The sequence below is a fragment of the Pseudonaja textilis genome, chromosome 4, assembly GCF_049901715.1.
Source record: "Pseudonaja textilis isolate UNSWEBS1 chromosome 4, rPseTex1.2, whole genome shotgun sequence".
NCBI classification, from domain to species: domain Eukaryota; kingdom Metazoa; phylum Chordata; class Lepidosauria; order Squamata; family Elapidae; genus Pseudonaja; species Pseudonaja textilis.
The window spans coordinates 46,853,167-46,868,521 of NC_141993.1; the positions used below are offsets into that span (position 1 = coordinate 46,853,167).

The following is a 15,355-nucleotide window of genomic DNA, read 5'->3' on the forward strand; positions in this document are numbered from 1 at the left end:
TCACTCATGTGCCTCTTTAGAGGCCACAGAAAGGCTTCATCATTTGCCAGGCAATCTATAATAAGCTCTAGTGATGATATCACTTTTGTTTGTGTATCCTTTTATTTTTACTCAGATGCTCTCAAAAGGATTTGCATGTTCCAGTTGGTGAATGTCTCTGCAAACCTATGTCTTTTTTATGTCTAAAGTGATAACATCTCCTTTTCTGATGAACTGTTGTCCAAATATGTTGTGTCCTCCCATCATTATATTCCAGTCATATGGGTCATCCCTCCAAGTTTCAGTGATGGTACAGTGATGGTAATCCCTGACTTGCAACCATTTTTTAGTGATTGTTTGAAGTTACAAAGGCACTAAAAAAGGTGGTTTGCAACTAGTCCTCTCATTTGCAATGATTGTAATGTCCTGAGAGCCATATAATCAAAATTTGGATGTTTGGATAGGGATGCATATAAATGCAGTGTCAATGTCAGTTGCAATGTCCCAGGGTCATGTGATCATCATTTGAAACATTCCTAGCTGGCTTCCAACAAACAAAAGCCATGGAGATGTCAGATTTGCTTAACAATCTTGTGATTCATCACAGTGATTCACTTAATGACCACTGCAAAAGTCATTAAAAATTGGGTGTAATTTAATACATTTAATACTTAATACATACCCCGTTCAGCGATGGAAGTTACGGTCCTCATTGTAGTCCTAAGTCAAGGACCACCTGTGTTTGCTCCAATTACCTTGTTAATTTAAATGTTATGTTCCCAAATAGAAGAGGCACAAGTAATAGGTAGAACAAATAACCCTGAGGAACAGAAGTAAGTGTTGCAACCAAGACAACGGTCAGATAAAAGAAATCTAAATCTGGGACAGGAAAGTAATTTACGAAAACATATTTGGCAGAACATTTGAAAAAGAACCAAATGCTTGCCTGGAAAAAAAATAACTCTAATGATTCAGCCTCATTTATGTTCCACACTCTCAACACACTCCCAAATCTTGTGTTCCCCCCAGTTGTTGATTCCTCCGTAAGTGTCATTAAATGTAAAGTAAAGATATCCCCTGTCCAATCATATCTGACCATAGGGAATGGTGTTCATATTTGTTTTTAGCCAAGGGAGCCAGATTGTCGGAAAAGTCTTCCATGTCATGTGTCCAGCATGACTATATGCCAAGCCATAGGGAGCACTGTTACCTTTCCAATGAAGTAGTACCTAGTTATCTACGTGCATTTGCATGCTTTAAAATGCTAGTTGGTGGACAGGAGCTAGGGCAAGTAATAGTAACATAGTGCAACACTTAGGTCTTCAACCTGGACTTCGGATTTCCGACTGACAAGCTCAGCCTCTTTAACTACTGAGCCATCACGCCCATCCTTAAGTATCATTACTATGTTACAATTAAACAGTTAAACAACTTCAAAGAAATTTTGAAGTTTTGCCTCTAAATTTGCAACATTTATTGTTTGAATAGCAAAGAACTGGGACCACCCAACAGATTGTTCTGATGAAAGTTTACATGGACTAAATCTCATCCAGTCCTTTGGATCTTAATTTTAAGAATTTCTATGTGATTTAGCCTAAGTGATAAAATAAAATAGCAAGATGGAAGAAAAAAGTAATTATTGCTTCATGTAAGAGTGTTAAAGTTGTTCTCACATGGAAAATGAGGGTGATAAGGTAGATGCTTGTCAAATGTACAAAACTGTTTCTCAGAAAAGCTATATGGGGATTTTGTCTAAATGGGCAGGATGCGATCACTATTCCTTTTTGAAAAGTGCCTGGGACACATGTACATGTATATCATAGTAAAAGATATCCCATTACAGCCCATCTGTGCCTCCTGAAATAGCAGCAGGAAGATAATTTTATTAACAGCTTTTCTTCTTTTACTTTGTTCTGTATGACTGACACAAATATGATCTTGTTTTGTCCGAGGTATTGAGCTTGATGTATTTTTGGGTAGCAATCTTGTGAAATCATAGCTATTCTGAATGGAAAATAGAGCCTCGTCGTCCATTAATGCCTTCTTTTTTTAAAAAGAAATATTTTCTATTAATTTTTAGTGTGCAAACACTTTCATATCTATAATGTATATGGAATTCTACATATTATTTTAGTTCTCAAGATATGAAATTTGTAAGCTAATAAGTAAGACAAGTTTCCCTGATCCAAAACTCAGGTTGTGGTTTCTAAAATATCTGGTTGGTTTGTGGACTCAGCAGTCATATAGAAGTTCTTTACAATCCTTCACTAGACTTTATTCTGAAAAAAGAAGTTCAGAAATGATGTATTTAGAGATAGATATACAATAGCTCTGAAAACACAGACACAGGCACTTGCCAATGGTACATACATAGTACTCATTTGTTTAGGGATGAAAAGACAGTAATAGTAAGGTAACTCACTTCCACAATATTACAAATAAGAATAATAGTTGGCAGTTCCATTGTTCCATTGTTATCTATTAATTTGCTGGAGTAAGTTAGGTCTATTGATTGTTTCATCCATGTTGTTCTTGCCTAAAACAGTCCTCAAATACAAATTTGGTCTGACTCTGCTTAACTTTTCAAAATTAGCCAATATTACTTAAATACTTTTGCCTGCCTAGACCTTAAAACATACTATTGGAGTCAATAGTGTTATAGCAGAGATTTTGATTTTGATAAAGATTAGTGCTTTTTGTTGGGATCAAGTCTTGGAATCTGTTGTTTTTGATTTGATGAAGTCTTGTTAGATGATTTTACTCAATATAAATTATGTTGGCATAAAGTAGAACTCTTGCCCGGTATATTTCCACTCTTAATGTAACTAAATGTGGATTTCCAGGGTTTTTCTTGAAGGATTTTTACTATTTTGCTACCCCGAACTCTCTATCAAATCTTTTCTATGCGAGTTATACCTTGCTTAGGAATTAACAGAAGTATTTCAGTACAGCCAGAACTCAATTCCAAGCTCATAAAACCTTTGGATGATGTGCAAAATGTATTATATGTAGGTAAAAATAGCAGCACAAGGTAAAATGGCATGAAGCAAATAGGATTAATTATCCTAAAGTTTAAAAAAGACAGGGATATTAGTTTGAGAATAGTTCTCATACAATGACATTTGCTCGTCTACTTTATGTGAATTGAACAGATTGACCTAAAATGTTGGAAACAAGATACTGACCATCACTAAAAGTTCCAGCTATAAAGTTCTCCTGAGAAGCAAAATAAAAAACACAGGGATTCTGTGCGGCCTGCCATTTCCTGTCTGCACCATTCCCTTTCATCCATTCAAAAATTAAAGCTAAAAAAATGAATCACCATCTTTGATTGAGCTTGATGCTAGAGAGAAAACAATCAGCTTTGAACGTACGCACTAATTAGCACTATGCTAAAATCATGGATTTATTTGAAATATTTGCCTCGTATTGCATGGGGTCAAATCCTGCTTCTTAGGACAAGTCTCTACCTATTTAGAAGATGAAGATTTCAGAAAGTAGTTCCAGTCTGTATAGTCCATGTGACATTCAGGTGCAAGTATGGTGTAGGAGCTCAAGAATCTTTCAGTGTCTTTAGACCATGTGCTTGTAAAAGATGATGGCATCTATCCAGCATCAGGTGGGAATTGGAGCCATAAGTCTACCACCCTTTGAGGGCCAAGTAAGATTCCTGGTGTCAGAATGTTATAAATGATAGCCAGCTCTGCATAGCACAGCAGCACCTAGGAACAAAGGCAAGCAGTATTTCAGGAGTTGTTGCTTCTTTTTCCTGTGCTTAGAAAGAAGGCTCAGCTTGTTTGGGCCAGTGTTTTTGAAGCAGCCTAATCAGTTTGGCTTCTTTCACAATTGTAGATTCATATGCAATTACTCAAGATCCAAAACCACATTTGTCAATTTACATCTTTTCCTCCTAGGTTTATCAGTATTCATTTTACCTAATGCTTACCTTCTTGTAAAGTTTTTTTTTAAAAAAATCACAAAACTGAGAGCAAAGATGACAAGGAATACATTTTTGGTAGGACAGATTTCTGTATAAGAGGCAGTGAAGTAGTAGGCGGAAAAGCAATCCCTGAGTAAATGTCTAAATCAGGGGTGTCAAACTGGATTTCTTTGAGGGCTGGATCAGCATTGTACTTCTCTCTGGGCTGGCTGGGATGGGGAGACAGGACAGATGCTTCCTGAAGCACCCTGCCAGCCAAAATGGGGTGCAGGAGGGCATGCATAGCCCCCACCTCCCATTTTTGGCCTGGATGGCTTCCTACAGTACCGTTTTAGCCAGCAAAGTAATCCAGGAGACCATCCAAGCAAAAAACAGGGTATGGGGGGCACACATGGCCCCCTGCACCCCAGTTTGGCTGCCAGAGACACCATGGGCCAGTCTTTTGCTATTTCCAGGCCAGCACCATGGGCCAGATTTAAGCACACAGGCCTTGAGTTTGACATCCCTGGTCTAAATACTTTTGCTTTGGTTGGACAATGTGATTGTTCATTGTGGCATGATCATGTTTCTTCTGATATGAACATTTGTAGTTATAACAGGTTATAACTGCAGGTTATAACTATTATAAGCTAAAGTGTCAATGAATACAAATCTGACATCCAAGTTATACTTCTTTTGCCTTATATCAAAAGAGTCTTTAGTTATTCTTGAAGACCCAGTAAGATGTGTTCATCTATGATGGCAAAAAATCAAAAGCACCTTTTCCAACTACAGGTAGTCCTCAACTTATGACCACAGTTGAGTCCAAAATTTATGTTGCTAAGTAAGAAATTTGTTAAGTGACTTTGCCTCATTTTATGACTTTCCTCAACACATTTGTTAAGTGAATCACTGCAATTCTTAAATTAGTAACACGGTTATTAAGTGAATCTGGTTTCCCTATTGTCTTGGCTGGTGAGAAAGTCACAAAAGGGTATCACTTGACTCCAGGACACTGCAACCCATCATAAATGTGACTCAGATGTCAAGCATCTGAATTGTAACATAACTGTGGATGCTTGGGGATGCTGCCACAATCATACAGTAAGTATGAAAAATAAGACATAAGTCACTTTTTCACTGCCATTGTAACTTTGAACGATTACTAAATGAACTGTTGTAAGTCTGCTTAGTTCATCTGCAATGCCTATTTTAACTTTTTTCAGTTCTGCACAGACTCAAACAGGGCTTTGTTGTGGACAGAATTGAATTTGAGACCTTCTTCATTAAAACAGTAAGAGCAGGCTTGCTGGCTTACACGAGAATGCTACTGAGAGGCCAGCATGAATTTAAAAAATGGAACAGCATTTTCTCATTTTCCTCATGAAATGCACAGTTCCAAACATATGTCCTTCTATTTAATTGTGCTCTCTATGGTAAAAAGACTTAAGTGCTCTCTATGGTAAAAAGACTTAAGTAAAAAGATTGAGCAGCTCTGTAAGCCTTTTGGAGTCATTGCTCACATTTAAGATCTTGCAATGTTTTTTATGGATGACATATTGTAAGAATCACATTATCACTAAATAGGAATATTCTTTGATGCACTGATGACTTTTAAGTTAGGTAGCAGTTTACAGCTGAGTAAAATACAGAATATGAAGGTAATTGTAGAGCTTAAAATATATTTCTTCTAGTATATTCTTGTTTTAAATTCTGGATGACATTTGATTGCTGTCTGGTATTTTAGTCTGTAAATGCTCAGTAATCTGCTTCATCATTCAGTCAATGTATGATTTTAACATTTCAAACGGTCAGATAAGGCCTTGCCAAATATATGACAGCAGGGATTTCTTGACTTAAAGACATGATTCTGCCACTATTCACTAATATTATATGTTGACTTTTTATCTGTCAAGTTTCTGCTTTATTTGTCTTCAGAGAGAGATCAGAGTGATGTTGCAATAAAGTGATGGGCACTTCTAAGAAACTTAGGAAATCAGAATGGGCACTAATTATATATTATTGCACTCTGTTGATTATTGAGAGGGATGAACTTTCTGTTTAGTTACAAGTACACTTTCTGTGCAATGCCACCTTGCTTCGAACAATCAGCTAACATTGATGCTTTGCAAATTTTATTATATGTAACAGCAAATTGACTGTTCATTGTCTTTTAGATTCTTGCAAAGAATCTGATGAGAAGCTTGTCCTCCTGCAGTAACAATTATATATTTATATTTCTTCAGAACATAGTAAGAATAACTATAGATAAGGGAGAAAGGTTTTTCTTTAAAAGGGGAAGACCTTTTATGGTTCCATGTATTCATCATTTCGTACTTGCTATTCTAAAGCTAGGAACAAAACCTTTACTTTTGAATGCTGAAGTAGATCATATGGCTCTAATGAAGGCTTAAAAGAAAGCCAATTTGAGATCGGCCAGATGAACTCTTTTTCTTTTCTAGCTAGACCAACATACTTCATTGTAATTATTTTTGGTAACGTGTATAAATATATTATTTTCCTGGTTTTCTAGAAATCTGTAAACAGTAGCTTTGGTCTTGCTATTCTTGAAATAATTGAATGCAAATCCAATCATTTATGCACATAAACTAAGATGTTGTTTGAATGAATCATATTGGTTGTATACATTATATTTAAAGCTTAATAAGGTTTGCAGAATTGTTGTATGCATGCATGATGTATAATTCAAAATACTAAGTCCAGAACTTAATTGTTTATCTTTCCTACTGTTATTGCTAACCCACATATTTTAGTCCTTTATCCCTTCTTTCTTATTCTTCTCTTTTTGTCTGACTGGGGTAAACCCTACATAAGATCTTATTAACCTACTTTTCTACATCCACAATGTGTGCTGTAATATTTCTACTTTCTCCTCTAAAGAGGAGGACTGAACTAACTATAAACTGCAGCAGCCAAATGGAGAATTTTTCAAATAGTGATGGTGGTGATCAGATTGACAACTTTATGTACAGAATTCTGAACTCTGAGCAACAGTTTAATATAAATGGGATAACAAATCATAACTGACAAGTGGAGGACAATAAAAATGACACCATTAGATTATGTCCATAGCTCTATCTTAGCTCTAACTATCTTCTCAATCAGCAATGCCTTAGATAGATTGTAGTTATACATTTATTAGTTACCATTAATAATTTAGCTTCTTTAATATTGTATCTTTGTCTTCTTCAGCATATGGCTGAATTCAGAATATAGCTGAATTTGGAGTATTACTGAATTACTATGGAAAGAAATATGCATCTGTCAATACCGATTTAATACATTTAACCCCCTTAGGCTAATATTCTCAGTGAATTTAAAAGAAATGTCCATCAATTTGCAATGGATTTGTGTTGATTTGAAAAACATGGCAAGCTAAGGGTAACTTGGATACCTTCTTTAAAGGATGTCAGAGAAATGTGTTTGCTTTTTAAACAAGCTTTTATAGATTGCTGTCCATTTCTGGAGTATGTATGTATGATATTTTTGTGAAAAGAAACATAGCTTTTGTTAGAAGATACAAAATGGAGTATAGTGGAAGGAAATAATGAACTGGTAAATGAATTAGGGAGAATTTTTTGTTTGTTTGTTTGTTTATTTATTTCCATGTACTTTTATACAAAATATTACTTAAAGTACTCAAAACTTTTGTGTATTGATCAATTAGTACTAATTATCCTTTTGATTCACATTCTGGATATTGCATTGCAATTTTTAGTTCAAAATGTGTGTAAATAATACACAAGGAAGTGAAAGTTATGTTTGAACACCATATTTCTTAAAACAACTACAGAAATAAACATGAATAATTGTGCACTTTTCCTTTTCTAAAAATTTCAGAATAAGTAAATTTAGCAAAACCCATTTATGGCTACATAGATGAAAAATAGAATACATCGAATATTTCTATCTATATGTGAATCAAAATAATTGTGATATAAACAATTTTTGGCAAGATACATATTTAATCTTTGCATCTTCTTTGTCACCAGGGAAAATCCTATTCCGAAGAAGTCACATTCGAGATGTAGCTGTGAAGAGATTAAAGCCAATTGATGAATACTGCAGGGTAAGTGACAATTCCTCTTAAAACGCAGTGAAAAATGCATAGCATTTATTTTGTGCTGTCCCAGCCAGTCTATGGGAATTGGATAGCTACTTAGGAATTAGGAGCTGTCCCCTTAAGGGAATGCATCATGGTAAATGTAGTTAAGGTATCCTGGGAAATGTAGTCCATATCCCATGACCACATCTGTTATCCTGATTGGTCACTAAATTGTCCCTTGATTGGTTGGGGGAAGTTTCCCTCACTTTTGCCTGAACTCCCTAACACATGGGAGCTGCTTTCTATTGCTACGAGATGGGTTAGGAGATAACCATCTTTTACTACAAGGCAGATATACAAAGGTTTGGTCATTAAAGAAGAACTTCATCACAAATGTGAGTTATGAAGATACCCGATGAACCAATAAATGTACTTTGTTATGGACGTCTTGTTGAGTTATCTATCTGCATCTGTAAGCTTATAAATCCACCTCTGTGCAGAACACAGAAAATATTTATTTATACACATTTTAATATATTGCTTATTCTCTAAATCTCAGGATGACATATAGTCAAAACCAAACCAAATAAAGTAACAAAAAATGAAACAATATCTTATCTACCTACCTTCCACCAGAATCCTTCAAATGACCTGTCAAATAAATAAATAAATAAGGTCTTAAGTGCCTTCCCAAGACCTTGGGAACATTCTGTGCCCTAGCAGTCATGATGTCCCATACTGTAGTGACATAAAGATTTTGAGAATTAATTTAAAAAATGGAGACCAATGAAACAAATAATAAATTAAGATCAAGCACTATTTTGTTAAAATATCACATATATAGGTTTATGAGAGAGATTTCTCTGAGGTCCTTTAACTTTCTAGTGTCATCAAAGCTAGAGAATCTCACAGAACTGAGTCAACCATCTATGCTTCCAGCAAGGTCTCAGAGGCTTATACTAGGTCCCTTATATATGCTTGCCTGAAAAATTATTTCACAGCTATCTTCCATAAGTGATTTTTGGAATCAGATAATGGGAGTAGATATGTTTTATATCACTGGTTTGTTTATGAAGCTCTTTCTCAAAATTATTATCAATGTCATCATTTAAACCAAAATAGCATCTTAGAATAAACTCTCAACTAAAATTCTGAAAAATACACTCTTCAAAATAATTACGGAATACAGGAGGTTGCATTTCTGAATGTAACTGTTAAATCTGAAAGTACTTGTAAAAGTGACCATATGTAATACATACTTTTATCATATGAGAAAACAAACTATTTGTGATGTATTACTTGTTAAGTGCATTTTGTGGCTTGTCCAGAAGCTATTCTTGACTTCTGGTTACTCATCTGAGGGTGCAAAGTTTCTCAGATTGAAGTTGGTGATACTCCTTATGTGGCAAGTTGAATAATTAGCATGAATATTAAGGAATGCATATATCTAAATAAATATTTTTATGTATACTTGGCAATACAGCTATATATATTAAAGTTCAAAAAGGAAACTTATCTGGTAGTACTAGTTGAATAAGCATTTGGTATTTTCTTGGAAAGTGTAATTTACTACATTAAGTTATGACATAAGGAACAATTGTAAAGGCTAGCTGGTGTTTTACCCTTTTACAGTCTCTTTATTCATTCACTTCAGTTGCATATTTGGGAATAATTATGGGCTGGGCTGGGCTGGGCTGGGCTGGGCTGGGCTGGGCTGGGCTGGGCTGGGCTGGGCTGGGCTGACTAATAAGGATCACAACCATTTCTAAATCCTCCAGAATTTTTGTCCAGTTAGATTTCAGTCTAACCAAAACATACTGATGAAACTTTAACATCCTGCATTTAACATCACAGCATTATCATTCAAATCATTATGTTTTTATTTTTTATAAATCATTTTATTTATCATGTATATTTGGCAAATATATGAGTTAAATTTGTCTTTTGAAATGAATGGACTATGAATCATGAATGCAACTGACTTCCATACAAACTTACCCACAAACAATACCCACAACTCTATCACGCTACCAGTGGATCAATGTCTTTACAACACATTATTTGTCTTTTGAATATTTAATTGACAAGATTCCTTTCTGTTTTTTTCTTTCTTGAGAAAATTAAAAGGAATTCTTGGCAGTTAGTAGGATCTAGCCAACCTTGGCCGATCTTGGAAACTAATGTGGGTATTGGTACACAGAGGTATTTGAAAGGAGGAATGGTTTGGAATTCCAGGGTTATTGGCTGGATTAGAAAGTTTTAAAAACCATCCTGGAAGAAAGCAGAAACTTTTAAACCAATCAGAATTTCCCTTTGCCAACTTTTCAGTAAAAACAGAATCAAGGTGGGATAATCTTCCATTTCTTTCTGACTTCAAAGTTGACATTTACATAACAGGACCTGTAGTCTTTCTTTAAAGTTATTACCAATATTAGCTTTATTTAGAATATGTAGTATGTAACTCAACTGTGGCAATCTGCAATCTTTAAGTCACAAGTGATCCTGCAGCCTATTTTATATTTCCATTAGTCTGTTTAATTACCATAGATCAATAGAAATGTTTACTCCTTGAATTTCTGTGATTTTGATTAATTTTTCAAAAGGTTTAGAGGCCTCCATATTCCCTTCTGTCTACTTAAGACCTAGAGGGATCATCTAACCTTTTATAAAATGGCAAGGGACAAGGCTGCCCTTTTCTTTCAGCTACTCTTTGGCATTTCATTGACCTTTTCATTGAAACATGAGTATCGTGTGTTCATTTCCTCTTCTGTGCATGAAATAAAAAAATTACATTTTGGTTGCAATTTGCATCAACACCTTTCTTTGTAGCAAAGTCCATTAACGGCTTGGGATAGCATATTAGATTACCTATTAATATAAGAATATAAGATGTTTCATTTGTAGAGGAAATTTGTTGGATACCATCAAAAAAGCCTCTAGGAAATATTATGGTATATTTTCTTCTTGAATTAGCTCTATTTAATGGTTGAAGTAGATGTTTTATTTTGATGACCCATTTTCAGATTCTTGCATGAAAAATTGGGAATAGGCTATGATTGTATGTATTTCTTCCGCCTTACATACTTGGCTTTGTAGAACATTCCCCATTTTGTCAAGCTACTGTATGTTGTGCTGAAGTAGTCAAAATATGCTGTGAGCAACTTCTCTGCACCTTTCAAGAATGAGTGGAATACAAATAAAGTTCAAATAAAGTTCTAGTCTCATTTTCTGCATAAAGCCAGCTTGGTGACCTTGGGAAAATCACAGTTTCTCAGTCCTTTCTCTCAGTTGCACCACAAATGGAGCAACTCTGTGATTCCCAAAATGTCCTGCCAATGTTTTTTCTGATTAGGATAATAGAATGGAAGTGCCCACCATTAAATGATGTTTCTGAAAGTATCAGAAAGTTTATTATGAGCAGCAGTGACAGTACTAAATTAGCTTGGTAACTATGTTAATAAGCTCAAAATTTAAAAATACTTTCTGGTATTTCTGTTTGTTTAAATAAAGCAGCTCAACCAAAAGAATTATAAAATTAATATAGCTAATTTTAAAAAATCAATTTTTAAATTATTAAAATGTGTTTATTAAAGCTTTGGGGAAGTTCTGTTCAGTTTACCCACAGGTGTCAGTTAAAGTATTCCCAGTGTTTCTCATCTTTTTATTCTTAGGCTGCTTATATGTTCAATTTCTCTCTTTTTTTAACAGGCGCTGGTAAAGCTTCCACCTCACATCTCACAGTGTGATGAAGTCTTCCAGTTTTTTGAGAGCCGACCAGAAGACCTAAATCCTCCTAAAGAGTAAGCATCTGTTGATGTCTGTTCTATGTAAAGAAGGAACGAAGCTAAAGATGAACACATTTTATCACATTCAAAAGATGGAAGAGCACCTAATTTTAATTTATCCCTTCACATCACAGGGACATGGGTTTGTAATTTGACAAATATAAATGAGGAATAGATGTGTGTTCATTGTGCAAGAAGAAAACTCCAAGAAATGTGCCCTCTGATTCATCACAGGCCAAAGTAACTTTTTTCGCTTTAGTGATTTGCAGAATCATTTATTATATCCTGAGGGAAATCTTGCCAGTTAACAATAAACTTTTAATTACCATCTATTTTCCTGGATGGATTAGTGCTCAGAGATGGTATGCAAGACTTTGATTATGATCCGTGTCACAAGTAATTTCCGAAAAACTATTATTTTGGAAACAGAAAGCAAAAAGAGTCACAAGGACAGTACAGACAGAGCAGAGGTTCTGATCCCTATATTGCATATAGTAGTTAGATGTACACACTTCAGGCTGTCAGCAGTTTAAAAACTGCTCTTGCTGGGAATTCTGAAAGATTTTACAAAAAAATAACATATTATCTAGTTTGCAGAAAATAAATAATGCACAGAAATTTCTTAAACATCTTCAATTTTGTAACTTCTCAATGTAGTGAACCCCATTCCAACTATTTCTGGGGGATCCTTGGCTTGGTACTTGCCTAATAATCATGTAAAGTAGTGAATGTCAAGATTGTATTTATTCATTTATAATGCATAGAACAAAAAAGAGATTTGCAATACAGGTAGTCCTTGACTTGCAACCGTTTGTTTAATGTCCGTTTGAAGTTACCACACCACTGAAAAAAATGACTTGTGATGATTTTTACACTTAATAACCAATGCGGAATCCCCAAGGTCACATGACCAAAATTTGGGCACTTGGCAACTGGCATGTATTTCTGAGAGTTGCACTGCCCTGGCGCCATGTGATCACCATTTGTAAGCTTCCCAGCTTGCTTCTGACAACCAAACTTAATGGGGGAAGCAGATTTGCTTAACGACTGCATGATTCACTTGGCAACTGCAGTAATTTGCTTCATAGCTGTGGAAAGAAGATCATAAAATGGTGGTACAATTCATTTAACAACTGCCTTGCTTAGTAATGGAAATGTTGGGCTCAACTGTGGTTATAAATAGAGCACTACCTGTACATCTAATGACCAGTTGGGACATATCAATATATGTTCCATCTTGTGGGACAAGCTAGTCTAGCATCCATGCCCCAACACTCAAAGAAACAGTGGAAGGCTAATAAGATTGAGACAACTAAGATAAAATGTTCTCAATTCTTGAACATTATATCCTCCTTAAAATAGAAAATGCATATTTTCTATTTTAATTCACTATGCAGAATTAATAAATTAATGAATAAATATAGCAAAATACAGTAATATTTATGATAGCTTTTTTGTTCAAATTGCAATGAACAAACTCTTTAACCCTGGTTGCTTGGGCATAATTATTTCTAATATTTTCCAAGCATCTAAAATACAATCCCATAGGGAAGGGGATGTGGCCATCGGAACATCAAAAATGTGCTATCACTAGTTCTGGGGAAGTCCATCGTAACTTTGAGGGGTTGCTAAGCAACTGGTAATTAACCTGAAATTACGTGGTAATTTGAATAAAAGTTTGTATTAATCATATGTAAGCAAAACTGTTGGGTTAATAATGAATTATTTAAACTCATACAATTAATTAACCGAGGTTTCTATTAGACTTTTCCAAGAGAAAGGCTTCTTCTCTGAAGGTTATGATTATAATCTCTTTTGCTGATCTAACATGATTGGCTCATGGATGTTTTTCAACTTGCTTTCAACTACCACTAGCCCAATGTCACCTACCAGCTTCCATCTGTAATGGAGGGCAGGATTTCTGAAACACCCCCCCCCCCACACACACACTGTTTCAAATAATAGTTTGGTTCTGTGTAAATCAGTCAGAAATCCCCAGACAGTATGGTTATTGGCTATGCTGGCTTGATAGTTTGGGGTCTGTGATCTCACCACATCTTGAAGTCTGTTGATTGGTGAAGGCTCTTTTAAAGAGCACTATATAAGCTCAACTATATAAACAAATGGTGGATAGCTACTTTTTGGTCTGCACTGAATGCTTGATAAAATCACTGCTATACCATCTGTCTTTCAGCTGTCTGCACTGATGGCTTTGATGCCCTCTGTCTTCAGAAATACACAACAGCAGATCAAATAACCTCATGTTTTGACTCAAAACGACAGGCAGCTTATTGAATTATCAAGGCTTCTAATTTAATTGAAATTTCAGAGATAACCTGAGACCTTCCTTTAAGAACAAAGGATCAGCTACCAGAGGAATTGCATTAGAAGTGTGATCATATAAGAGAAGGAACTGTTCTCAGACAGCTGATGATTGAAAGAATGGCCATGACAGTGAGGGAAGCAGTCAAGCCCAATAGAAGTTAAGAAGGAGGAGGAAGGTCAAGAGGCAGATGGATCAGTGAGGCATTCAAGTTACCAAAGAATAGGGTGAGCATGGGAAGGGTAGCTATTGTTTCATGTAAAATATTTGGAAATCTTAAGAAGTGCTCAATAAGAGGTTTTGTGGAATCTGTGATGAACTCATGTGGTCTGTTTCAATATAGATAACATTTCAAGATTGCATTTCCAACTAAACTACATTTGTTCCATAGATACTACTCTGAAATCAGAGTGCCAAGGTTCAAGCCCTTCTGATTTATTTTCAGTTGTAATTATATAATGACATTGAAGTTCTAAGCCTACACTAATGAAGCCGAGGTACAATATGTATCACACTCTTAAAGGCTTCAACAACCTTCCTGTAAGGTCAGCTTCAAAGCAATGTGGCAAACCACAGGATATTATATATGACCAATCGCATTTGCTTTTAATTACAGTCTGAAAAATCATCAACCTTCCAGTGGAAACTACTTACTAGTTTTCTGATCTTTGAAAGTAAATTATAGGCTTAAAGTTAGAATCCAAAACAAATAATTTTTGTATTACTGGGACAGAGAAGAACTCATATATTGTGGAGGAAAGAACAATATATTGGAAAGTAGTTTAAAAGATCTTAAAACCCATCTTTGCAAGAGACAGCACTGTTGTGTTAACAAAATGGTTAAGAAAAGAGACTCCTTTTGTTGTGAGTGAGTTCTCATTTGATGTGCTTATCAAATACTGTATATGTTAGTGCATAACTAAAAAGTGATTGACTAGTTTTGGGGTCAGGTAGTGTGAGCCTGTGTCATTGTATTAATTCTATAAAATATGTTAATTGGAAGTTAATATCTTGTAGAAATTTGACTTAGGCTACACTACATCTATTCAAAATAGTTGGTAGGCTATACAGAATTCTTGCATTTATTTGTTCTTGTTCCATTGTCAAATAACTACTTCAGGATTCCTACTTTTGTTTAAAGCATTTTTTTTTCCTATTGTGTCTTTCTCTGGCATCTATAAATTGCAACCATAAGAGCTGACAAGCTGTTCTTTCTTTCCAATAATTGATGGCAATTATAGTTCTGGGATAAAAGTTTTCAGTATTCAGCAAATGATGATACT

At 35.1% G+C, this 15,355-nt stretch overlaps 1 protein-coding gene across 3 annotated transcripts in view; it reads left to right on the plus strand.

The window, feature by feature from the left end:
* Positions 1-15,355, plus strand: part of SH3PXD2A (SH3 and PX domains 2A) — a 227,394-nt gene that overhangs the window by 77,431 nt on the left and 134,608 nt on the right. For all 3 annotated transcript variants that reach the window (XM_026704720.2, XM_026704719.2, XM_087932795.1), the window contains 2 exons: positions 7,912-7,988; positions 11,673-11,764. In XM_026704720.2, coding sequence (XP_026560505.1) covers positions 7,912-7,988; positions 11,673-11,764 — 169 coding nt within the window. The remainder of the gene's footprint in view (positions 1-7,911; positions 7,989-11,672; positions 11,765-15,355) is intronic.